Source organism: Azolla caroliniana, unplaced genomic scaffold (genome assembly GCF_043228905.1).
Source record: "Azolla caroliniana isolate FFs.n. ecotype wild unplaced genomic scaffold, voAzoCaro1.0.p SCAF_30, whole genome shotgun sequence".
Lineage (NCBI taxonomy): Eukaryota > Viridiplantae > Streptophyta > Polypodiopsida > Salviniales > Salviniaceae > Azolla > Azolla caroliniana.
This window is the reverse complement of record NW_028230465.1, coordinates 117,163-143,265: the sequence shown is the minus strand read 5'-3', so window position 1 is coordinate 143,265 and position 26,103 is coordinate 117,163. Positions and strand designations below refer to the sequence as shown.

The following is a 26,103-nucleotide window of genomic DNA, read 5'->3' as shown; positions in this document are numbered from 1 at the left end:
GTTGTGATACCACATCTTGTAAGGGCATCCATGGTCCATAATCTAAATGATGGATGCCGTTGAAGTGATGTGACAACATATTTTCAATATCTAATAGAAACTCAATCATCATCAGACCCTTCAACTCATTGACGACCATGGCAATATGTAGTAAACTCGTGTTTCTGCACCCATGACCGACTCACGTCCGAAATAGAATAACAAGTGTAAGAAGGGTCAAACACAAGCATATGAATGGACTCTACATAATGGAAGCGAGCAACCAGCGCGTCCGAACCGAAGCACAAGCTCGAGTGCGGGCAATGACGTGAATGATTCGGTTCGGTTCGGTTCGGTTCAGTTCGGGTCACGAGCGAGTGAGGTAGCGGACAGTATGGGAGACTCGGGAGCTCATTGGTGGACAAAGGTTTAGTAGGTGTGGATGGAGATAGATAGATTTGGGAACAGGGGGGGGTAAGGTAGTAGGTCCATGATCCCAGGATTCATTCAATTTTGTGCTCCATCATACAAATACATATATTGGTACTTTGATGATGATGATAATGATGATGATTCTAAACAGAGTTTTTTCCAATTCATTTTTCATCCAATCCAGGATCCCCCCCCTGCAACACCCAAACCCTCTCCACTGCACACAGCTATGGAGAAAACCACTTTAGCCATGGAGAATGTCTCCTTTTGGACGACAACCAACACCACTTTAGCCATGTCCCCATCATCTTTACATATATGCTGCTAACTCATTCATCCTCTTGTCCCCCCCACGGTCCACCTCTGCGATTTTGTGTTCGGTCTTGGACCTCTACTCTAATGAATCGATCGAGTTTTCGATCCCGCCCCAATCGCTACCGAATATATATATCGCAAATTTGATCTCCAAGTCAAGACTTCCATGGATTCTTGCGATACGCCGCCTCTCGATCGAACCTCGTTCTCTTCTGTCTTGCGAGACATCTCTGAGCAAACGCGGGGCGAATTCCAGGCTCGGAGCCTCGGTCAGCATGATGTGAACATAGTGGCGGAGCCGGATTATTTTGGCTCCTCCTCTTCTAGGTATGAGCCTCTCTCGGATCCCGCTCTCTCATACATTTACGACATCCTCGGCGAAGAAGAAGAAGGCGATGCCCATGTCGAGCCCAAGGATCCTTCCATTAGCTATGGCGAGTTGGTCGCATACAAAGCCAAGGCCACCGAGGTCGCGGCCATCTTGAAGGAGGATTCTCCCTCCTTAAGTTTGAACATGAGCAACGATTTCAATAATGGCGGTGGTGTCGAATCCTCCTCGAAACTCCCCGTAACCGCCACCATTCATACCATGGTGCCATCATTCATGACAACATGTGACACCTTCTTTCCACAAGAACTCCCTAATCTTTCTGGTGATTCCTCCACAAACAGCCTCAAGTATTTCGATCCGCACGTGCCGATCAAGCCCATCCGATTCGAGTCCTTGGGAGATGAGGTGCTAGATATGAGTAGGTTGCAATCCTCTAGTCATTTCGACATGGCTTGGGACGGCGGAGCCGATACCACACCCACTTTAGTACCATTTCATAGACATGATAATGACCATCATCGCCATCGTCGTCGCCATCATCATCATCAAAAGAAGGGAAATCTCTTGAAGCTCCGGAAAGAGAGTGGGACGGCGCTGAAGAGATGTAGTAGTGGTACAAGGAAAGGCCGTGGAGCGAACAAAGATTGCGATTGCGAGCACAAGTATGTGGATATCAATGATCTGCTCTTGCAATGTGCACAAGCAGCCGGCATGAACAACACGAAATCTGCTATGGAGATACTCGAGCGAGTGAAGCAACACGCACCATCGCCCTACGGGAGCGGCACCCAACGGCTGGCTTACTACTTTGCCGAGGCCATGGATGCGCGGTTCTCAGGGACTGGATGGCCCTTGTATATGGGCGGCTTGCGCTGCCGCCCTTCTTCGGCCGATATCTTGAAGGCCACTTGCAAATACATGGAGAGCTGCCCCTTTGCCAAAGCCTCCCATTACTTCATAAACCAAACCATCTTGAATGTAGCAAAGGGGGCCTCCAAATTGCACATCCTGGAGCTTCAGACCACGGGTTTTCAGTACCCCTCTCTCTTCAAAGCACTGGCCGCGAGGCCCGAGGGACCGCCCCATGTCCGGCTCATAGGGGTTGGCTTCCCGCACTATTCTATGCTGCCCGCCCAAACCGAGGTCGTGCTTGAAGGCTTGCAAAGCTCGGGCGCACAATTGTCAGAATGTGCCGCCTCATTCCGCGTGCCCTTCCAATTCACCGCATGGGCGGGCGCCCGGGAAGACCTCCGAATGCAAGATTTTGTGACCCCCGTAAGGAAGCCCGACGAAGTTCTAGTGGTCATTTCCGCATATCTCTTGCGCTATGTCATGGATGACACCTTGGACTCGCCCATGGCGCGGTCCAAGCTCTTGAAGATGGGGCGAGATGTAAACCCCGATGTCTACATCCAAGGCATCGTGACAGGTTCCTATAGCACCCCCTTCTTCACTAGGCGTTTCCGAGAAGCCCTTTTCCACTTCGAGAGTGTGTACGATATGCTCGACACTTTCATCGATCGCGAGAACACGGATCGAGTGGTGTTCGAGAGCGAGATCCTTGGGAAAGCAATACTAAACATTGTGGCGTGCGAGGGGACGGATGTGGTAGAGCGCGTCGACAAGTACAAGCATTGGCAAGCGGTGACCGAAGAGGTGGGGTTCCAACAACTCTTATTGAATGAGGAGATCAGGGACAAAGTCCATGTAATGTTGAAGAGTTGGCACAAGGAATACACTGTGGCAGAGGATAGCCAATACCTCTTGATGGGATGGAAGGGTAGGATGCTACATGCTATGTCTACATGGAAAGCTCACTCACTAGAAGGCTCTTTTTAATATTTGGTTTGTTTTCAGACATGAGTGTGTTATTTCATGTTTATACATGGTTTTGCTTCATATACATACATTACACACACACACACACACATTATTACATACATACAGAGAGAGAAAGAGAACATACATATCCCTACGAAGGTAGATAGAGGTACGATCATACGTAGGGGAGTGATGTTCGTTGAGATTTGAAGTTTTACGATGATTTTCATAGAGGCGTTAACCCATTGAGAGAGATTGAGTGAGTTTGGCACCAAAGACCCCCTTCTTTGTCATTTAGTATGGAAACATTTATAACACATAAGTTTGCGAGTGTGACTCGAGTACTTTTGAGACTAGCTTTTCTGTTGTTTCAATGATGATCATGAGAGTGTTTATTCTTTAACCCCTTTTGTGTGTTATTACAATATAGACTTTGCTTATGACGTTGCACAAAAGAAGAGATGATAGGGCTTAGGACCTCACAATCCGAGAGAATAGAGGTGAAGTTTGTTGTCTTATTCTTTCAATAATTTGTTCTCATCTTGAATCTTTTAAAAGTTTTTTTTAAAAGCTCGTGTGTTCAATGTGACCTAAGAAAAGCCAAATACTAGCATAATTTCGTGGATTGGGAGATTCCAATACGTGATTGGGGAGAAATATATAGGTCCCCCCTTTCTTGTGGGAGGAACAATAATATGAGTCCATAAATAGAATGTGGTTTCTCCATATGAATATTAGTAAGAGATGTACCTTAGTGCTTGCATTTTCGTCTAGAGAAGAATGATGTAAGGAATATATTATTCCTCTCTCTCAAGTGTCTAGACTCTAAATTTATGAGCGCCTTGGTTCAATTATACCATAAGGAAGTTCTTAAGAATAGTTTATGGTTTTATGAAAACTACGAAAGTGAGACCTAAGTTTTCTTAAATTTTAAGTTTGAATTTGAACATCAATTATGTCGACAACATTGAAGACCACTCCGATTCGTAGCACAAGTATTTGTGTTTCGTATACACACATGCATAACACTTTTTTCAAGACCCATAGTTACATGGGCATCGCTTTTGTACCATTAAACTTGGATGTATAACTTGTATTCTAGGAAATGGAAAGTGGTGCAATGTTTTACACTAGCAAGATTGAACCATGACAAAAAATGGAACTACGGTTAGCAATTGAAATTAGCATATAATTCCCAAGGTTGTGCATCTAGTAACTCAATTCAAGCAAGTATTGTGTGTCCTTAAATTTATGAATTTAACATGTTTGATGTGTTGAAGAAACAATTAACCTTAATTTATTACAAAAATTATTGTGTCATTTTATCACGGTGAAACACTATAGAGGTAATGACTTCCAATTCCAAATGGCCAACAGCTTGTCAAAGTCTTAAAGCAAGAGAAAACAACTTGTGTTGTTCATTGCAACCCAAAGTTGTTGTAACTACATAAATAGTTCTCAAAACCTACTTGTTGATGTTGTTACAAATATATCAAAGTATAAACTCTACCGTAATTTTCCTAGTTGTCCTCGTGCATGCAACATAACAAAAAAAAGATAAAAATATATTTTGTTCCCTATGGTTGAAATGATCCTCATTGGTAGGAACTCAAGCAACATTATTGGTCATGCATCATGAATTCCAAAACAGGTGTTGCAATGAAGTCTTTCACTAATTTGTAGCAAATCATGGTTAGCGCAAGTGTAGATGATGTTTTTTTGTTTGGCATAAATATTGCATAAACATATGGTTAAAGAATATACTAAGTTCATGCAAAGTGTACCATAAATGGGTATTCACTTATTATTTTAGTCAACATCGTATGAACTTTGAAGCACCTCAACAATCAATCGATCATGTTTCTAGTTGAGATGAGAGAAGTGATAAGTGAATTAATGCAAGAGGGGGTTTTAGCTTTCCCTATTACTTCAAAACTACAATTAACATGATTGTATGCTCAATATGATTGCACATTTATGAAACAAATTTGAAAATATGAAACGAATAGTTTGTCATTTCAAACTATGATCTTTCGGCTATAAAACATGGTTGATGCAAGTGATATCATGTGAGATTCTTACAAACTCTAATATTTTGTATGCGATATCATGTGGGATTCTTACAACCTCTAATATCCCCTTGATCTCGTAGACTTTTAGTTCTATCTATTGTTTGATGTGGGTAAAATGGTTGGGGGAATCTTGAGGCGAAGGTTACATTTTCAAATTTTTTGATGGGGTGGTTCTGTAGTTGGGTATTATGTAGACCATTAAGGCCAATGTTGTGTCCAATTCAAAATTTGATTTTTGCAAACCATCAAGGCACTTTGTTGAAAATCCAAACTACAATATTTTGTGTTTTTAATGTCATGTGTAAGTTGGTGGCATTGTTGGCTAGCTCATTGCATTCTTTGATAGCATGGAGAAATCTTGACGTGGAGCTTTCACACTATTGCCACGTGCATTGACTCCAAGACTATGACATAAGAAATATGGAAATCAAGGTATGAACCATCAAAATGGATAATTTTATCTCATTAGTGTCCCCTCTCAAAAATTAATGGTGAGCATAGCAAAAAATGAATGGTTGTATATAGAGATATGCTCACTTCTTACCCACAAGTTTATACCTTTTCTCGGTATTTCTCAACTTTGCTCAACATGAACCTTCAGAAACAAGTTAAGGACCTTGAGACATTTAGGGAAGATGGTGAAATATCTTCCCTAGAGGATATTAAGGACAAGATTAAAAAGGTTAAGGAAGAGATAAAAAGCGACATGGAATTAACGAAAACCGGTTGGGTTGATGTAGTAAGATGTAATATTAAAAAGGAACTAAATGATGGAAATATTGTAAACACTACCCTTGAGGAGGAGAAAATGTGTCAAGCTCGACGCCTAAATGTACGAGTAACTAGGCTCAAGGAAGGGGCATCTCCTGACGAAGATGCACAAACACTAGGGAAAATGTTAGGGTACACAGAAGCCCTACCAATCACTAAAACTTGGAGGGTAGGACATGACACTACTAGGAAGAGAGCTTTAGTCCTCCAGTTTAAGGACTTAGAATCTAGTATCACACTTTTAAAAAGAGACCAATTCTTCGAGGATTGGGCGGGGACCCTATCTACCTCGATGAAGAACTCATCAAGATGCAAATTGAGCATCGTAAAACTTGTATGTCGTGAGTCATACAAGCTCGTAAAGAAGGGCATCATGCTTTTTATTGAGACGGATGAGTGATAATAAATGCTCGGGCCATAGGTAGAAACAAGGTGAAACGCGTAGGAACACTGGTTTACGTGAGTGCACGCCTCGAGAGAATTAAATAGGGAAAGTACTAAGCATGAGTATACGCAGGGGCACTAGGTAGTTAGAGCATTAAAGAAGAAATAGAACATCGCATATGTAGGGAGGGTTACGAGGGGAGTGAATCAGGGGAGAGAATCTTGGAAGGGAAAGCGACGGGTCATGTATGCTTGTAACAGTCGCCCCTTGTGTTATAAAAGGGATGACCTTCGACTGTCTTCAGGAGGCCATTGGAAGGGGAGAGGATATACAGAGAGGAGAGGTAAGAACGGATCTTCGGAAGGTGCTTCCCCTGCACGCGTCAGACGCCTGAGTGCTCCTGACTAGGGGATCGACCTTTAGCATGCCAACGCACCTTCGTGTCTGGCTATTGCCAAGCTCTACGCTGTCGCGAAGTTTCGCGCGTGCGTGGAGAAAGGCGGGACCACGGGGGTCTTGGACTAGGGAGTGACGGAGCGTAGGAAGTCGTGCTTCACCATTTCCGGGGCGTCCCAGAAGCACACCGGAAGCAACCGAAGGGAGAGAGAGAGAGCAGGCACTCAATATTGACTCTCGCACACATATGTACATAAGCAAGAAAGAAACACTAAGACACACACACACACACACACACACCAACAGAGACACAAATATGCACAACCCTGTATATATTTATGATTACAAGAGTGAGTTACAACTCTGACTCTGAGCTGAGTGAGGTAGGCTAGGTTGCAACGACAGTCTGCTGCCAAGCCGCCGTCGGGGAGCTCTCGAGCTCGTCGCGCCGATCGGGGTCTTGCACAGGAGAAGCCGAGCTGAAGCAACCTGCAACAGGGAGAGATACAACCCCGGCCGCGAGCCGGGTACGCACTGGAGAAGAAGAGTTAACCTAATAGCTTTCTCGCCATAGCTACTGCTCGACTCCTCGAGAAGGAGCAGAAAGAAACGAAGAAGAGAAAGGATGTCGCTAACCCTAGAAAGAAACACAAAACAGTATACCTTTAGGACTAAAAAATGGGCAACCCCCTCGAAGAGGGGCGCTCCCTCCCTTTTATAGAACAAGGAGAGGGATGCGTTACAATGTGGGATAAATCCCGACTTAACTACTGTTCGGCGCCATAAAGGTGCCCTCATTATTCACACTAAATGTACAAGGGTGAGCGCACATGGTGCACCCTGCCGATGTAGCCAACATTTCCCGGTTTCCGCCTCTGGCCGAAATTCTTCGCGACAACGCTCCATCACCGGCTCTGATCCGGTTGTAATCACCCACAACACCGTGCATCTGTGTTGTTTTAATAGAAACCATCTTTACCTAACAAACGTTGTTCTCCGTGTCTTGCCCGCATTTGCGTCTACGCACGACTCTCCTACCCTCTCTCGTTCGCTAGCCTTACCTGTTTTCCCGCGGTCTCAAGACCTACGCGATTCTCAAACTCCTCCCTCCTCGTTTCCTCGATTCCTTGGTTCGAGACCCCCTGTGGTCCTGCCCAACTTCTACGCTTCCGCGAGGATAACCTCGACATATTTGGTGAACCTGACGTGAACCGGGCGGCAAAGGAATCTGGAGATGAGAGGAAGCGAACTTGTAGAAGCAATGGCGGTGGCGGTAGACCGCCTGGTTAGTGCTCGCGATGGCGCTAGTGCCCTCGACCGGGCCATAGAAGCAACGGTTGGCAAGATAGGCCGGTTCAGCGGAAAGGACGCCACGAGTTACGTAGAGGCCTACAAATATGAAATGCAGATGAGGAACATACCCGAAGATAGACGGTTGGTGGGGTTTCCCCGGGTCATAACATCACACATCCATACAGAGATGGTCGAGATACAAGCAGGCTGTCGCGACTGGGTGGAATTTGCAGAGGAAGTTCTCAAGAGGTATAACTATGATGACTCACTTCGGCTATCAAGAAAGGATTTTATGGACTGGGTCAATAGCCCCGACAAGGGTTAGAATGCTTCGGCGCTCCTCCAGGAGTTTGAGTCACAGTTTGCTCGATTCTCTAGATTGGACTGAACCGTGCTCGAAACAAGCAAAGTCCTATTTTTCGTGACATCTTTCGACTCGTGCGTTCGGGAAAGCGTGGGTCTTCTTTTGGAAACCAACCAAGGTCTCACGACTGACTTGGCGACCGTCAAAGAAGTATGCAGCAAGATTGACAAATGCCGAGACTTGAAAGAAAAGGGATCCTCGTCGGTCGGACCGGCTGTCGAAATCAGGTCCGAATCGACGCTGACCCGAATGGAAGAAACGAGGAGGCAACTCGAGCTAGGCCCAACCCCGATGAACATAATTGTGGGACCTGCATGCGGCGCAGGGCTTGAAGAACTAACAAGGATGGTACGCGACCTCCAGATCGCCCAAGCCCGCCGAAACAATGAGGGTCAGTCGCGCAACCAGCGACCGCCGGCCAATTAGAGGTGCGTATGGTGCGACGCCACCGGGCATGCTCGAAGAGAATGTGCTAACTTCAGAGAAGCACTCAGGAGTAATGTAGTCTACCTTTCGAACGACCGAGTACATGTGAGCGACACGCGAAGACTGCTCGACACGAATTTTGGACGTGGTGGCATGAAGAGGCTAATGGAAGAGGGTGCGGCCCGACACATCAAAGATGTCCACTATTCAGCTTCGGCCGGCATCCGAGTAGGGGAAAAGAGTGCCAAACCCGATTCAAACCCTGGGTTCTGGCCGGCTATTCTCGAGACCTTGACCGGAGGAAGGTTGCAGAAGGGAGAAGCGGAGCGTGTAGAAGAACTTGTGCACGAAGTTACCGGGTGGAGTGACTTCGTTGAAGAAAGCACCAGCTTAAGGAAGCCGCGTGCAGGAACTACGAGGCCCTGATCGACGAAAGACGAGCGGGGAAAACCGGGGGAGCGGGCCCTTCGGGGAGGTATGACACCCGAAGCACGCCCAAAAAGAACGATGCCACTCCGACCGGGTCCCAGGAGAAGGAGAAGGGCAGGATTCCAAGCTTCCGCGTAAGCTCGGAAATCGAGAAAACAATGAACCTACGAAAGGTTCTAGAGGAGCGAGTTCTCGATAGTCGCATAGAATGCACGCTTAGAGAAGTGCTCGGTATAGCAATAAGGGAGTTCCACGACAACATCGTGGACCTTGTGAAGAGAAAGCATCTCGCGACGGAACCGGAGCCCGAGAAGCTAGTTGAGGTGAGGGCGGCACTCCTCGATGAGATTGCCACAGAAGACGAGCTCGCGGAGAGCCACTACGCCAAGCCGCACTGGGCAAGAGCTACTATAGAGACCCCGATTTGAATCGGGAATGTCAAGGAACCGGTGGTGGCATTAATCAACCACGGGTCGGAAATCAACCTAATGTCCATGGACTTCTACAAAAAGGGAAATTGGCTGATCAACACCAAACACGGGTGGAAGATACGCGCGGCAACAAGAGCCATGAAAGAGCTACACGGGGCCTGCCCGAACGTCAGGGTGAGCGTCGGAGATGTCGACATAAACCAACACTTTTTTGTGCAAGAAACGTCCTCCCACCTAGTCATCCTCGGGGAACCCTACATCACGGCGGCTAGAATGGAGACGAAAGTGCTAGACAACGTTAAGCCTATGCGAGGGTAAAAAGTCAAGACAACTGTCACTCCGTCCAATTTTTTACTGTTCGAAAGAACCACGAACGAAACCGGGACACCCTTGGAAATAATGATAAGCCGGATTTTTAGATAGGGCTATCAAGGCATGGGGCCACGATAGTCCGGACAACCGGGAAACTCCCCACACCTGTAAAATAGGTAGGAAAGTTTTGTTTTCCAGCAACGGAGGGTGTACCATAGCCAACATCAGCGACAGAGAAAGGAAACTGGTTGAGATACGCTTGAAGGCGTGCGGAGCCTTAAGCCATGACGAAGAAATTGGGGAAACCGTGGAGGCGGTCTCGTTCGATGACACCTTGGGGGAAATCGGGGAGGTAGTAGAAGGAGGTCTAAGCGAAGACCAAGTCATACCGGTCAACTCGATCGACATGTATGAAGTCATTGCGGACTTCGAAAGAGGAACCAGGGCGCATCAGATCACCCGAGTAGACACAAAATACAAGACTATGGACCGGAAGGTGAAGCCCGTCGCGGCTCCTTTACCAGAGGACAGTTGGGAACGAATGACGAGGGTCGCTACCAACCCGCGCCTATGTAATCTGGCCGGCATACGACACCGTTTCACCGACAAAACGCTACGAGAGCAGAAGATCGGTGGGGGTGGCTTCCTACTGTCGGCGGAAGAGGACCGGTTCAAAAGAATGCTCGAGAGGCACGGGAAGGCCTTCGCATTCTCACCGGGAGAGATCGGGTGCGTTGACCCGACCATCGTCGAGCCAATGGTGATCTTTACAGTACCACACATACCATGGAGTCTCAAGCTGATCCCAATACCGAGAGCTCACATGCCGATGTTGATGGAGCTTCTTAAGCAGAAAATGGCGTTGGGCATCCTCGAACCGTCAAGTGCCCCCTATTCGAACCGGTGGTTCACGGTACCAAAAAAGAATGGCACACTACGGTTCATCCAAGACTTACAACCGGTAAACAAAGTGACCATCCGCAATACGGGAGTCGGGCTGTCGATCGATGAGTTTGCTGAAGCCTTCGCCGGAAGGTCCATATACTCGGTCGAAGATCTTTACTCGGGGTACGACCAATTCCAGCTCGCCGTGGAAAGCAGGGATATCACGATGATGCAGACCCCTATCGGCCTAGTTCGAATGTGTACCCTACCACAGGGCGGAACCAACTCGGTGGCACACATGGTGAACACAATGAACAGAGTTTTGAGGGATTGCATCCCAGACATCACCATGCCTTTCCTAGACGACATCCCTATAAAGGGGTGTTCGGAAGATGCTAAGGATAAGTCGATCGGCGCGGACGGGTGCCGAAGGTTTGTCGCGGACCACATCTCCGACTGCGAGAAGATACTACAGAGGCTCGAGGGCGCATGGCTTACCTTCTCGAGAGAAAAGTCGGCTTTCGGACAACCGGAGATATTAGTGGTTGGCCACCTATGTGGGCCGTACGGCCGGAAACCATCGCCGACCAAGGTAGAGGCCATCTTGGCAAAGAAGGAGGAGTGCGAATCCATCACAGAGGTTCGGCGGTTCTTGGGAGCATGCGCCTTCTACCACATATGGATCCCTCATTACGCGCACGTCGCCAAACCACTCTACGGCATGCTGAAGAAGAACAGGAAATTCGAATGGACGAAGGAACATACGGAGGCGGTCCGGAAACTAAAACGAACGCTTACCGCGGCACCGGCTTTGCGCAAAGCGGAATACGCACTGGGAACTTCGGTCTACATCACTGTGGACACCAGCCCGACCGGGAACAGGTGGGTCATGAATCAAAAGTACGAAGACGGCACGCGCTTCCCTATCCGGTTCGGTGCAAAGGTACTGAGTGAGCGACAGCGAGGGTACGCCCAAGTCAAGCGCGAGCTGTGGGGTATCGTTTCGGCGGTTAAGGTCGACAAAGATTACCTAATCGGGACGGAAGTAATTATCGAAACAGTGTCATGGAGAAAACCGTCCCTAGGCGGAATCGGAGAATATCGGGAGAATCGACGGTGTGCACCATGTGCACTCACCCTTGTATAAACGTGTGAATAGTAGGAGTCAAGTCGGGACAGAGAATCCCATGTAAGTCAGGATTTATCCCACATTGTAACGCATCCCTCTCCTTGTTCTATAAGAGGAAGGGATGGTCCCTTGTAGAAGGGTTGCCCATTTTTGAGTCGGAAGGGTATACCGTTTTGTGTTTCTTTCTAGGGTTAGCTACATTCTTTCTTTTCTTCGTGTTTTTTCCTGCTCCTTCTCGAGGAGTCGAGCAGTAGCTATGGCGACAAGCTGTTAGGTTAGTTCTCTTCTTCTGTGCGTAGCCGGCTTGGGCCGTGGTTGTATTCCCTCCCCCGCCCCCCTTTTCTGGAGGTTTGCTTCGGCTCGGTTCTGTGCAAGACCCCGCTCGGCGCGACAGCTCGTGAGCTCCCCGACCAACGGCTTGGCAACCGATTGCGGCTGTAACCTACCTTGGTCCGGCTCGAAGCCGGATTTGTATTATTTCCCTTGTAATATACACATTTGCGTCTGTTTGTGCATATCGGTGGTGTTGGAAGCACAAACCCCTTTGCTTCCTATGCAAAGGAGTCGGTGTCGCGCGCACGCTCTCTCTCTCTCTCTCATTCGGTTGCCACCGGGATGCGTCCGAAATCGTCTTCTCGGCTTCCCTTCTTCTCTAGTTCGAGACCCCCGTGGTCCCGCCCCTTCTACACGCACGCGCGTAATAACGTGACAATGGACTACTTGCCAATTCTCTGTATGGTCTCCGGATGCGCAACTCCCGACCTAGCCATGCTCAGGTGGATTGCGTACATCAAGTCCCTGAACCTGGAGATACGACACATCTCGGGTAAAGACAACTCCATGGCCGATATGCTTTCTAGAGCAAGATTTGAGGATGAGGACGGAATGGTATCAGAGAGCGAAGAAGTCGGCGCAGACTTCTTCAAATCAATAACGATGAGGATAAAAGGGCGAAGCGCTCCGCCCGTGAACGAGTTTGACAAAGACGGCTACGACGGGGAGTGGCTTCTAATCGGGAGATTTCTGGAAACAATGACGACAGACGCCACGATGACTAAGGAGGAGGCCGGACAACTCCGAAAGAAGGCATACAGATATTTCCTGCGGAACGGAAAAATCTGGAGGCTCCCAAAAAGGCGAAACGACGCGCTGCTCCGGGTAATAGCGCAGGCGAATGACCAATAGAAGCTGATGTTGGAGTTCCACGAGAGCCCTTAGTCTGGACACCGGGGTACATGGGCTACATTCAAAAAGTTAAAGGGAAAATATTGGTGGCCAAGCATGTACAAGAGCGTGCACGACTTCGTGTCCACATGCGAAAGCTGCCAGATGCACTTGGTGGTTCAACACCGCGACGAACTACACCCAACTTATCCTCCGATCGTGCACTTCAAATGGATGGTTGACTTAGTTACGATGTCGATGGGCGAAGGTCAGAAGCGATACCTAGTGTTGGCTAGAGAGGACCTAACCAACCAGGTAGAGGGGTGAGCACTAACGAACAAGACCACCACGACCGTATGCAAGTTTCTGATCGAGGATGTCATATGCCGATATGGGTGTGTGGGGAAAATCGTGGCTGACTGAGGAGAGCTAGATGCGGAAGAGGCCGAGGAACTGTTTGATCGGTTAGGCATAAAACTGTCCCTCACAATGGCGTACAACCCGGAGGCCAACGGAATGATTGAACGGGGCCACAATCCGATCGTAAAGGCCATTTTATGCGCGTGCAAGGGTCAAGTCGGCGACTGGCCGAGGCTGCTCCCGTACGTGTTATGGGCAGACAGGACTACCCACAGTTCGGTGACAGGATACATGCCGGTGGAACTAATGTACGAACAGAAACCCATCATGCCAGTAGAGCAAACGATCGCCTCGTGGGCAGCGATCAATTGGGCTAGTGAAATGAGCAGAGAACAGTTGCTAGCGGCACGAATCCAGCAACTCGAGCGAAGACCGGAAGACGTGGAACGAGCCACAATGAGGGTGAGAGAAGCAACGATCCGGAACAAAGCCCGGTTCGACCGGGCTCTGGCCATGGAAGATCGAGGAAGGCGACTGGGTGTTAGTCTACGACAGCAACCTTGACAACCAGCATAGGTCTACGCACAAGTTCGTAAAGCGATGGTTTGGGCCGTACGTGGTAAATAGCATCAACGACAACGCCACGTATCATCTCACAGAGCTCGACGGGACGCAAATAACGACTCCGGTGGTCGGAAAGCGGATAAAAGCCTTCAAGAGACGAACGAGGAGGAACCAGAGCCAGTAGCCGAAAGCACCAGTTCAGGAGAGGAGGACGAGTAACCGATGGCCCGGAATCCTCCACTAAATTCACCATCCGGCACATACCGGAGGATGTGCGGTTTAGTGGGGGTGGATGTCGTGAAGATTCCGGGCCATATGTAGAAACAAGGTGAAACGCGCAGGAACATCGGTTTACGCGAGTGCATGCCTCGAGAGAATTAAATAGGGAAAGTACTAGGCATGAGTATACGGAGGGGCACTAGGTAGTTAGAGCATTAAAGAAGAAATAGAACATCGCATATGTAGGGAGAGTTACGAGGGGAGTGAATCAGGGGAGAGAATCTTGGAAGGGAAAGTGACGGGTCATGTATGCTTGTAACGGTCGTCCCTTGTGCTATAAAAGGGACGACCTTCGACTGTCTTCAGGAGGCCATTGGAAGGGGAGAGGATATACAGAGAGGAGAGGTAAGAACGGATCATCGGAAGGCACTTCCCCTACACGCGTCAGACGCCCGAGTGCTCCCGACCAGGGGATCGACCTTCAATGTGCCAACACACCTTCGTGTCTGGCTATTGCCAAGCTCTATGCTCCATCACCGGCTCTGATCCGGTTGTAATCACCCACAACACCGTGCACCTGTGTTGTTTTAATAGAAACCTTCTTTACCTAACAAACGTTGTTCTCCGTGTCTTGCCCGCATCTGCGTCTACGCACGACTCTCCTACCCTCTCTCGTTCGCTAGCCTTACATGTTTTCCCGCGGTCTCAAGACCTACACGATTCTCAAACTCCGCCCTCCTCGTTTCCTCGATTCCTTGGTTCGAGACCCCCTGTGGTCCTGCCCGACTTCTACGCTTCCGCGAGGATAACCTCAACACCGTTTTATGTGGGTGAAAGTCCTCACTAGCAGCAATATTTATCACCATTTGTTACTTCCCCTCGAAAAAATCCCGGTATAATATGGCTGGAGAGGCGAGTATAGTTGATGACGGAGCGCCACATTGGCCTTCTCCATATGAACATTTCTCGAATGACATAATCCAATATTCTTCTCAAGGGGAAGTCTTCCTCGTAGGAGATTTCGATGTGAAAACCCAATCCCGACAATGCACAATATTTCAGATGGATAAAAACCTAGAAATGGTGAATGTCAAACCTTTAGCCATAGGCATAACACATACATCAAAAGATCAAGGTGCAGACGCCACAAGCTTTTCCGAACATACCGGAATCATCTGGTCCTCATTAAGGCCTTCTCCGAACATCTCCCGTAATTTCCCCAAGGTGTCGTCGAAAGAGACCGCCTCCACGACTCTGTTGATTTCCTCTTCAGGGCCGAGGACTCTTCATGCCCAAAGTCGCTCCTCCGCCCGCTTCTTTTCTCGGCCAACTATGCCAGCTATCGTACAACCTCCACTATCAGAGAACCAAAATTTCCTACCTATGGTATATGTCTTTTTGCCTTTGGTACATCTGTGGGGTTTTTCCGGGGTGTCCGGACTATCGCGACCCCACGCCTTGATAGCCCTCTCTAAAAATCCCCTCGGTTTTCGCCACCGAGGGTCTTGCAGTTACGCTCATGGTTCGGTCGCACCATTAGGAACTGGACCGAGTGACACCCATCCTAGCTCTTGACTCGTGCATATGCCGAACCGTTGTCCAGCACCTTTGTCTCCATCCGTGCCGTCGTGATGTACGGTTCCCCGAGTATAACCGGATGCGAGGATGTCTCTTGCACGAAGAAGTGCTGATCGATCTCGACATCGCCGATTTTCACTCGTACATTCGGGCAGGCTCCATGCAGCTCTTCCGTGGCGCACGTTGCTGCCTGTATTTTCCACCTGTGCTTGGTGTTGATCGGCCACTTTCCCTTCTTGTAGAAGTCCATGGACATCAAGTTGATTTCTGAACCATGGTCCACCAACGCCACCACCGGCTCTTGAACATCTCCGATCTTAATGGGGGTCTCCGTGGTTGCTCCGGCCCAATGTGGCCTTGAATAGTGGCTCTCCGCCAACTCGTCTTCTAGAGCCATGTCTTCTAGGTGCGTTGTTTGCACCTCCACCGGCTTCTCCGGCTCCGACTTTGTCGAAAGCCTTTTCCGCGTCACCAAGTCCACGATGGAGTCGTGGAACTCCTTCTTGACGATTCTGAGCACTTCCCTTAGTGACAGCTCCACTTTGTTGTCAAGGATACGTTCCTTGAGGAGCTTTCGCAGGTCCGTGGTCCTCTCGATCTCCGTGCTCAATCGGTACCCGGCCCTCTTGGCTTTATCCGGTGCGCCGGTCACACCGGCATCATTCTACTTTTCCCCGAACTGGGTCTCATACCGTTGTGAGGGTCTGGCCCCTCCGGTCTTACCCGCACGCTTGTCCTCCACCAGAACCTCATAGTTTTGGCAAGCGGCTTCAACGAAGCCCGCCTTCTCTTCGACCGGGTCACTCCACACGGTTGCCTCCCGGACCCGTCTTTCCGCACATTCCACTTCCTCTTTCCTCAGTCGTACGCCGGCGATGCCTTCCAACATCAATGACAAGAATCCGGCTTCCTTCGTCTTCCGGACTTCATCACTTCCGACCCAGATTCCAACCGACACCGAGTAGTGGACGGTCTCCGCGTGGCAAGCCGCCGCTTCTTCCATAAGTCGTTTCATACCCCCTCGTCCGACATTCAGATCAGGGGCCCTTTGGGTCTCGCTAGCATGCACCCGACCAATCCATAGGTACACCACGTTAGCTCTTATCGCTTCGGCGAAGTCCCCACAGTCCTTTCGGGTGTGGCCGACCGCGTCGCACCACAAGCACCGGTTCCCAGCCGGAGGCCTTCGGTCACGGATTTGTTCGCCATCGTCCCTCCGTGCTTGTGCAATCTGGAGGTCCCTCACCATCTGAATCAATTCCTCTAGAGCCGCTCCTCTGGACGATTTTTTACCATGCTGGTCGAAGTCGAGCCAGTCTCAAGCTAGTCTCGGGTCTCTTCCCTTCGCGCCAGTGGGGGTACCTCGACCTTCCTTGTCGCAATAGAACCCGCCCCCATCAAGCCTTTATCGACCCACTCACGCCGTTTGTCAAAACGGCTGCAGACTCTCTTTTCCACGGCCCAGTCGGTTGTTAGGCCGTCATCGGTCTCCAATAGGAAGCCCAATTGCTCTCAGTCCCTTACGTCCACCGATCTAATGAACAATAGGACACAACTTGTGTCCAGTACGGTCCGGTCCAGCGCCGAAAGATGTGCGAAGCGTTCTTCAAACTCCCGAAGGAGCACTGACGCGTTTCTCCCCTTTTCGGGGGTCTCCACCCATTCCATGAAGTCCCGCTTCGATAGTCGAAGCGCGTCATCAAACCTGTATTTTTCAAGGAGCCGACCTTCAAACTCTTCCCAGGTCCGACTCTCAGCCTGTACTTCAAGCACCTCCGCGTGGATGCCCGGCATCGCCACCCGAGGGAATCCGGCCAGTCGCCTGTCCTCCGGGATGTCCCTCATCACCATTTCGGATTGGTAAGCCTCCGGATAGCTCGTGGCGTCCTTCCCACCGAACCGGCCTATTGTGTCGACGATTGCTTCAATAGCCCTATCGAGGGCGCCTATGCCTTCGCGCGCACTCACTATCCGATCCACAACCGAAGTCATGGCTTCTGCAAGATCCGACCCTCTCATCTTTCTATTCCTCTGTCACCTGTTCATGTCGGGTTCACCAAATATGTCGCGTTGTTACACGCGTGCGTGGAGAACGAGGCCGGACCACGAGGGCCTTGGACCGAGAAATAACCAAATAAGAAGAGGGGAGGGAAACTACCGATGTACTTCACACGCGCACAGACACACAGATTCACAGGAGTTGCAACTAACTCTAAATAATGGAGACAGAACGAATGTATATGTATATACAAATCAAGAAGTTATAACCGGCAAGTCGGCGAGTGATAGGCTCTGACGCATGCACACACACACACACACACAGAACGCGAGATGGAGACTCTACCAGAAGCACTCGGGCGTTCCGCAGAGCAGAGTCAGCCTCCCGAAAACCTGCATAGAACGACTATGGAGAAGACAGAGGAGAAGAGCTCGGTTCTAGTCCGGCAACACTTCGTCCTCCACAAAACGCGATCCTTTTACAATACCTCTCCCTCGCTTTTATAGCTCAAGGAGGGAGGCCGTTACCACCCGTTACATCATGTTTATTCCCTGTCCTTTCGGACAGGGATACACCTCGATCTTCTCCCCTAATGAATGAGTGCTACCCAGGATTTCACCTCAGCCAACTTGTACCTATCTACGTACTATACAACAAAACTTGTGCCCACGTGTAAGGGCCGATTTACGCACGTTATACCCGGTTTCCGCCTAGGGACGGTTTTCTCCACGACACCGGGTGGCCCAATGCCCTATTGGTAAAGACCATAGTATTGGGGACAAGGCCATCAATGTGGAAGTGCAAGCAACATTCGTGATGAAAAAGATCTTGTGTATGCACGAGCAAGATACACACAGAGGGAGAGCGAGAGAGAGAGAGAGAGAGAGAGAGAGAGAGAGACAACGTATAAATTATATTTCAATAGCAACAGTTACAAAAATAACAACCAAACTTTACTAAAGGTTACAAGGTTACTTTATATAGTGACTATCCTAGGGCAACTGCCCTTTATGCTATTTACAGAAATGACCCAAACTTGGGATGTCCAAAGGGACAATGTGAATACGGCCATTATACACTCGTATTCGACACTCCCTCGTAATGGGCGTATACATGGGTTATCTAAAGAATTATAGGTATATATATAAAAGGTTTATCGGACAGATCGGTTTTGTCATAGTCGGCAAGATCCGAAGACAGAGGACCGAACCGGTCGGGTTGAAAGAGCTAAAGCCGATCCTCAAAGAACCGATGTCGGTGGTCCGAAACCATCCTGTGTTGTGTGTCTGACTTTAATCGGACCGATTTTTTGTTACGCCCATCTGGCGCCAAAGGGACCGGAAACGATCCGTCGAGAGACACTTGGTCATTCCATCTGCGACATTATCGGTTGTGGATATCTTCTCGAGACCGATTTTCCCTGAAATGACGCAGTCCTGAACGAAGTGATATCGAACATCGATATGCTTAGAGGTGTTGTGGTGAACCGGATTTTTTGACAAGGCAACAACACCCTGACTATCGTTGTAGACAACTGGAGCCGAGTCGGAGTCGACCTGTCAAAACGTGTGCGCCAGCCGACCGAGCCATAAAGCTTCTTTTGCCGAGGTATGACTGGACTAGTCGCACCGGGTGTCAATGTCAGATGGTAGGGAGTCGAGCCATTCGGCTGTGCCGAATCGGTGGATTCGGTGCGAAAGTTGTCAGTTACCCGTGAAACCAATCTCGTGTTGTGGGTTGGGCCGGCACGAAGGGTTGGCACTTCGGAAAATATTACCCTTCGGACTTCAATAAGCCTTTCGGCCGTTTTATGCATAGCCGGCTTGTCATAATTCGGCTTACTGCCGGTCCATATTTCTTGAGGTATTTGAAGTTCTAGAGGTCTACTTGGCGACATTTATTATGTGTATTGCCGTAAGTAGAGCCTCCGCCCAGAAGCCATCCGACTGTCCGGAGTGTTGGAGCATGGATACTACGCATTCCTGAATCGTTTGATTCATGCATTCAGCAATTCTGTTCTGCTTCGGACTATAGGGTGTCGTATATTCACGTCGAATGCCGCGTTCCCGGCAGAAGTTGACGAATTCTTCAGACTTGAATTCTCCTCCATTGTCGGTTCGGAGACATTTTAGTTTCCGTCCGGTCTGATTTTCGACCATTGCAAGCCATTCGGAGAATATCGAGAACACCCGATCTTTGGTTCTTATGGGATAAGCCCACACCTTCCGAGTCGAGTCGTCAATGAATATGACGAAGTACGAAGCACCACCGAGAGACTGATGTGGCATCGGGCCACAGATGTCCGAGTGGACTAAATCGAGGGGGCTCGATTCTCTTGGTGCTGATGTTGGGTGTGATGTGGCTACTTGTTTGTCGTACTGGCAATGCTCGCAGAATTGGTGATCCGAGAAGGAGAGCTTGGGGATGTAACCGGCTTTGGATAGGTGCGTTATGATGGCCTTGCTGAGGTGTCCAAGTCGTCTGCGCCATAACGATGACACGGGGATATCAACCAAAAATAAGTCACCCTCTTTGAGTGTGACATATAAAGGATACAAGGAATGTACCTTTGGTTCTCGAGCAAGCATGAGGTTCCCTTTGTGGAGTGTCCACCCTCCTGATGAAAATCCGGCACGGATGCCAGCTTTGTCAAGTTGTCCGACTGAGATCAAGGGTCTTGAAAGCTCAAGAACGTGTCAGACATTGTGTAGTACGAGTGTAGAGCCTCCCGGAAGATTGAGCTCTACGATGCCGATTCCGATTATAGCACAGTGTTGCGAGTTTCCAACTCGAACTGAGTCGGTGTGCCGGTCCGAGTATTGTCGAAACTGAGATCAGTGAGGTGTCACATGATACGATGCGCCCGAGTCAGGAGCCATGTGCTCAATTCCTCAGTTGTAAGCAGAACTTCTGATTCGACTGGATTCTCTATGGACAGTATGTTCGGGTCGGTCGTCAAAATTTCGGCTGGAGAGCCGATGTAGTTTACCTCCTCATGCCGGCTACTCTTTTGATCCTCTCTCTAAGCTTTGTCAGTTTTTGCTTTGAGTGCCCGGCAGTCGGCTTTGATGTGTCCCAGTTTCTTGCAGTAGTTGCAGATTCGGTTGTCCCGGGACTTGCTCCGGCTTCGCTGATTGTTCAACGGTCGGGAAGATCTTCTTCCCCGATTGTTCAATCGGTCGGTCGAACCTTGTACTACGTAAGCTTCATCTGCAGAGTTTTTGGCGAAAGACTTTCTCCGAGCTGCTTCAGTCAGGATTGCACTCGTGACTTCGGAGTACTTAACGGCAGCTATTGAAGCATTGCACACGGTTGTAACGAAAATTTCCCATGAAGAGGGGAGACTACTCATGAGTATCATTGCTTTGAGTTCATCCTCAATTGTCGTCCCCTGAGACGAGATTTGGGAGCTTATGCTTTCGTACTCGTTGAGGTGTGCTTGAACCGAATCGGATTCTTTCATCCGCAAGTTGTAGATGCGCCGGATCAGGTACATCTTCATTGCAGCAACCTTCTTTTCATAAGTTTTCGACAGTGTTTTCCAAAGTTCAAACGTTTTCGTGCATGATTGCACTGTGAAGTACACTGACTCCGACAAGTGCATCCGAATCGTGGCGCGGACGATTCTGTCCAGCTTTAGCCACTCATTTGCCTTGTATGCTTCTGGAGGATTTTCATTCTCAATCGGGTCTATTTGACCCTTGACTATGAGATAGTCCTGCATTTGTCCCTTCTAGAAGTTAAAGTTCGAACCGTCGAACCTCCTTAGACTCATCTCCGATGAGCCGGATGTTGATGCCATCTGCTTCGGTTTCAGTTGGTAAGACTCGGTTCGGAGTTGACTACGAACCTTAGTGGGGTGCAGCCGGTCAGCTCACCCGATATCGTTCTAGTCGGTTTGGTTTCGGATACTTGTTGCTGAACTTGCTCGGAGTGACTCCGGTAACTTGAGGGACAGAACCGGCTGGTCTTCCCGAATGTTGCCGAGTCGGAGTGAGCCCGGTTAGCTTCCGATTGTATGCCGAATACCGATTACGCGAAACCGATTGTTTGGGCCGATTTTGCTTCGGATGACTACAACGATGAGAGGGATGGATCCAACTGATCCTGCCGAATGTCGATCAGCCGAGTGAAGCACGAAGTGGTTGTTGCCGGGAGACCAATCTACAGCGGGTGGTTACAGCAAGCGGGTGAATAGCGTCTGATGACCCATTCGGATGTTGTTTAACCGAATGAAGCACGATTGGGTCGGTTGTTGCTCAAGGAGCTCCCCTCAAGCGGTTACAATCACAGGAACATAGTACAACCAACTGGCTTACTCCAATTTATGATTTAACACAGTGAGATGCGAGCTCCTTGTCTTTTTCTTCTCCCTTCTCTGTTCTTCAAAGAAAACGAAAACAGAATGTTGTGTTGTGTGATGACGGCCGGCAGCGGGTTGAAGAACCTCCAACGCTCTGATACCAAATGTTGGGGACAAGACCGTCAATGCGGAAGTGCAAGCAACATTCGTGATGAAAAAGTTCCTATGTATGCACGAGCAAGATAGACACATAGGGAGAGCGAGAGAGAGAGAGAGAGAGACAACGTGTAAATTATATTTCAATAGCAACAGTTACAAAAATAACAACCAACCTTTACTAAAGGTTACAAGGTCACTTTATATAGTGACTATCCTAGGGCAACTACCCTTTATGCTATTTACAGAAATGACCCAAACTTGGGTTGTCTAAAGGGACAATGTGAATACAGCCATTATACACTCGTATTCAACACATAGCTTCCTATACTTTGAGCTAAAATGTGACACCTCCAACGCCACCAACTCTAGTCAACCAAACCATCACACCATAATACATTTCACACATGTGCTCTCTAACATCTACTCCCGACATGTTCAAGCCCATCTCTCCTCTTTTGATTCTTCCTTGCCTTTAGAGAACTGCACTACACAACTCACACACATCCTTCACTCACCAGCAATTAGTAGCTTCCCATACACGAAACATTCCAATCACAGTAGAATAGGGTCTATGCCACAGAACAAGTGGTATGATGAGGATTGTAGAGACTTGTATAGACAACTTAAAGTGTCGCGATTTAGTGGTACTATTTCCTCAGTACACGCTCGCAAAGAGATGCGCAAGATAACACGTCGTAAAAGATGAGCTTGGGAAGCATCTCAATATTAGGAACTCTACCACATGCTCATGAGTATGCATTGCGCCCTTGCATGGAAGAGACTACGGGAACCGAGACCACAAACACCCATTGAGGATCCCAATATTTGGCACACATATACAGAGAGATTCTACCATGTCCCTAACCAACTACCCATTCCAATGCCTTCCACACCTCGACCTACCATAGGGACACTTTTCACGACCTCTAGGGTCACGAAGGTCAAAAAAAAATTACAACATAGGAAATCCATGGACCACATAGGATTGCGAGCCGAGCACATCATATATGCTTGAGAGTGCCTAGCCCCCTTTCTCACTCTAATCTTCAACCGCGCCCTTGCCGACGATTTTCCACCACAACACAGTGGCCCCTATACATAAAGGAGGGGACCCAATGGACCCAAATACATATAGGACCATTATGATAGGTCATACACTCGCTAAATTATATGGTGCAGTAATGGAAGCAGAGCTCAGCGATTATGTGGAAACATTAAGTCTTTGAGCACCTGAGCAAGTTGGCTTTAGACGAGTCTTCTCCACTATTGACCATATCTTCACACTTAGGTGCTTAATTGACTAGTCAAAGGCTCGTAAGAAGAAACTATATTATTGCTTTGTGGACTTCCGCAAAACCTTTGACATAGTTCCTACGGAGAGGTTGTTTGATAGACTTCAAAGCTTGGAGATACCAAATGACATGATTTGGGCCATTTATGCTCTATATGAGCAAGTATTTAGGTGCGTAAGATGCCTAGGTGGCCTATCCGATTGTGTCACCAGCACCATTGGTGTAAAACAGGGTTGCCCCCTTTCACCGACTCTTTTTGGGATCTACATTGATGAGATCACTGATTTTATTGCTCGTAAGGGAGGCAATGGAGTAGCTATTGGGGGTACGCAAGCTAGTCTCTTACTCTACGCAAACGACATCGTCTTGCTCTCGGAGTCTGAACATGACCTACAAAAGCATCTTAATGCCCTAGATGACTTTTGCACACAACGAGGACCAATAGCGAATCTAGCAAAAAGTAAAGTCCTTATCTTTCATACATTGTCCCGAGTTAGGAGTAAATGTCACCTAATCCTCTCGCATAAACCAGTTGAGGTAGTTGGATCATATGTATACTTGGGAGTCACTTTTAGTGCTCGTTCAGGTAAATTCTTGATGACCCAAGCAACCAAAGATTGTTATTGTACGAGATGTATGGGTGATTGATAATTGTGATAAGTGAGGCTGAAAGATGTAATGTGTTGATATGTATGTGCAATGTTATGTGATTGATAAGTGTGAGTGTGGTTGATAAAAAGAGGTGTGAGTGAGTGACTAGGTGTGAATGCCAAAGGGGCTTGCACCCTTGTGTATCTACCCCTTTGTACCTATTTAACCCCTTATGGGGAATGAAGAACGCAGTCGGTCGTCCCTGTCTTTCTACTGTCGAAGCTCCTCTTTCAGTCGTTTGATTTCTGTTTCGGCTTGTCGGCGGAGCTTATCCTTCTCCTGCAGCAACTTTTCCCTTTCTTCCTTTAGCCAGTTATTGTTGGCATGGCTCTTTCGGAGGTTCTCTTCGACTCTTCGTCGTTCTTCCTTAGCCGATTTCTTCTATTCCCTTTCTTTTCCTCTTAATGCCTCCCGAGCCACCAATTCCTCTCTTAAGGTCCTTAGTTCTTGGGTGGACTCAGTGCCGGTTTTCGAGCATGTATCCACCATCGGTTCCGGTTCTGGTTCCGGGGTTCCCTTCTACTTCCTGGTCGACACAATCAGGTCTGTGTCTACACTTGTTTGTTGGCCCATGTTGGCCATGCTGGCCACATATTCCTTGGCCTTTGTTAACTCTTCTTCCATGCCCTGCATCTGGGCTCTAACCTTCTCCGGTTCTTCAGTCGTTGTGCGCATGAGGTGTCCATTTTGCCTTTGTTCCTCGTCCAGTTGGTCCGCCACGCCGGCGACCTGCTCCCCCAACCATCCAAGTGGCGTAAGTGTATCCACATTCATCGTCTCCCCTTGTGACGGGAACTGCACGCTCCCTATACGCAACGCTCGGCCACAACCGAGCTTAGAATCATACACAGAAAACGGGAAATAATGAACGACACGAAGAAGAGACGAGTACGCAGGATGTTTACGTGGAAAACCCAAACTAAGGGAAAAACCACGGCAGCCCACAAGCTGCAAACTATCACTATGTTAGAATGTACAACAGTGAGTTCACAGAGGCAACGACCTCGTGCTCACGATCCTCGCCACAGGCGGCGGTTACAACAGAGGCAACGACCTCTTTCTCTCTCTCTCTCTCTCTGTACACAGTTACGCGCTCTCTCTATCCTTGCACCAACAAGAATGACAACAAAAAAAATCAACCAAAAAAGGTTTGCCCTAAGTCATATTTATATTAATATGACTTTTCAGCTATTTACAAATATAGCCACGATGGACTCTCAGAGACATATTTACGAATATGTCTCTTCATCCGGTGAGCACTTCTCACCGGGTCTGCACCATCCGGCTCTCCGTAGCCGGGTACTCCCCATCCGGAGGGACTTGTCTCCCAACAAACTCCCCCTTCACTCCAGCATGGGGTGTCTTTCTAGTCCGATCCTCTTCCGGCATGCATCCAGCTTGTCAGGTATCAACACTTTGGTCAGCATATCTGACCCGTTCTCGGTCGTGTGGATCTTCGTCAGTGCGAACTCCTGGTCATCTACGCTGGATATGCTTCGTCCGGGAATGGTAGGCTGCATTCTTAGCAAGGTGGATGGCACTTTGACTATCGCAATAGAGTCGGTATTCATCTTGCCGGATACCGAGCTCTCCGATGAAATCCTTCATCCATAAGATTTCCTTGCCGGCTTCCAGAGCCGCCATGTACTCCGCCTCTGTGGTTGACATGACACCGTTCCGGATGCTACCCGTGTAGCCTTCATCATCTAGCCGACCGGCTGATATCAGGTTCAGACGAACCTCCGGAACGTGTCGGACATCCTTCAACAGCAACTTGCATCCGGTTGGTGTTGAAAGTCACACGTCTCCTATGCTGACAATTCGGCATGTACCTTCATTCCCCATCCGGACACAGTTGTGATCACCGGCTGAGTAGAATGAGAAGCATTTCCGGTCCGGGGTAAGGTGGAACGACGCTCCGGAGTCTACCACCCAGGTCGTCTCGTCGCCGGCAAGGTTTATCTCACTCTCCTCGGTGATGAGCATCAACTCTTCTTCACTTGCCGCGATTGCCATCGTTCCCTTCCGGTCTGGCCCCCTCCG

The 26,103-nt window shown here is 48.7% G+C and overlaps 1 protein-coding gene across 1 annotated transcript; it reads left to right on the top strand.

Moving 5' to 3' along the window:
• Window positions 1–868: 868 nt before the first annotated feature.
• LOC147849586 (scarecrow-like protein 33) lies at window positions 869–2,906 on the top strand. The gene has a single exon (XM_087337335.1). The coding sequence runs from the start codon at window positions 893–895 to the stop codon at window positions 2,894–2,896; it is 2,004 nt and encodes a 667-aa protein (XP_087193461.1). The 5' UTR covers window positions 869–892; the 3' UTR covers window positions 2,897–2,906.
• Window positions 2,907–26,103: the final 23,197 nt, after the last annotated feature.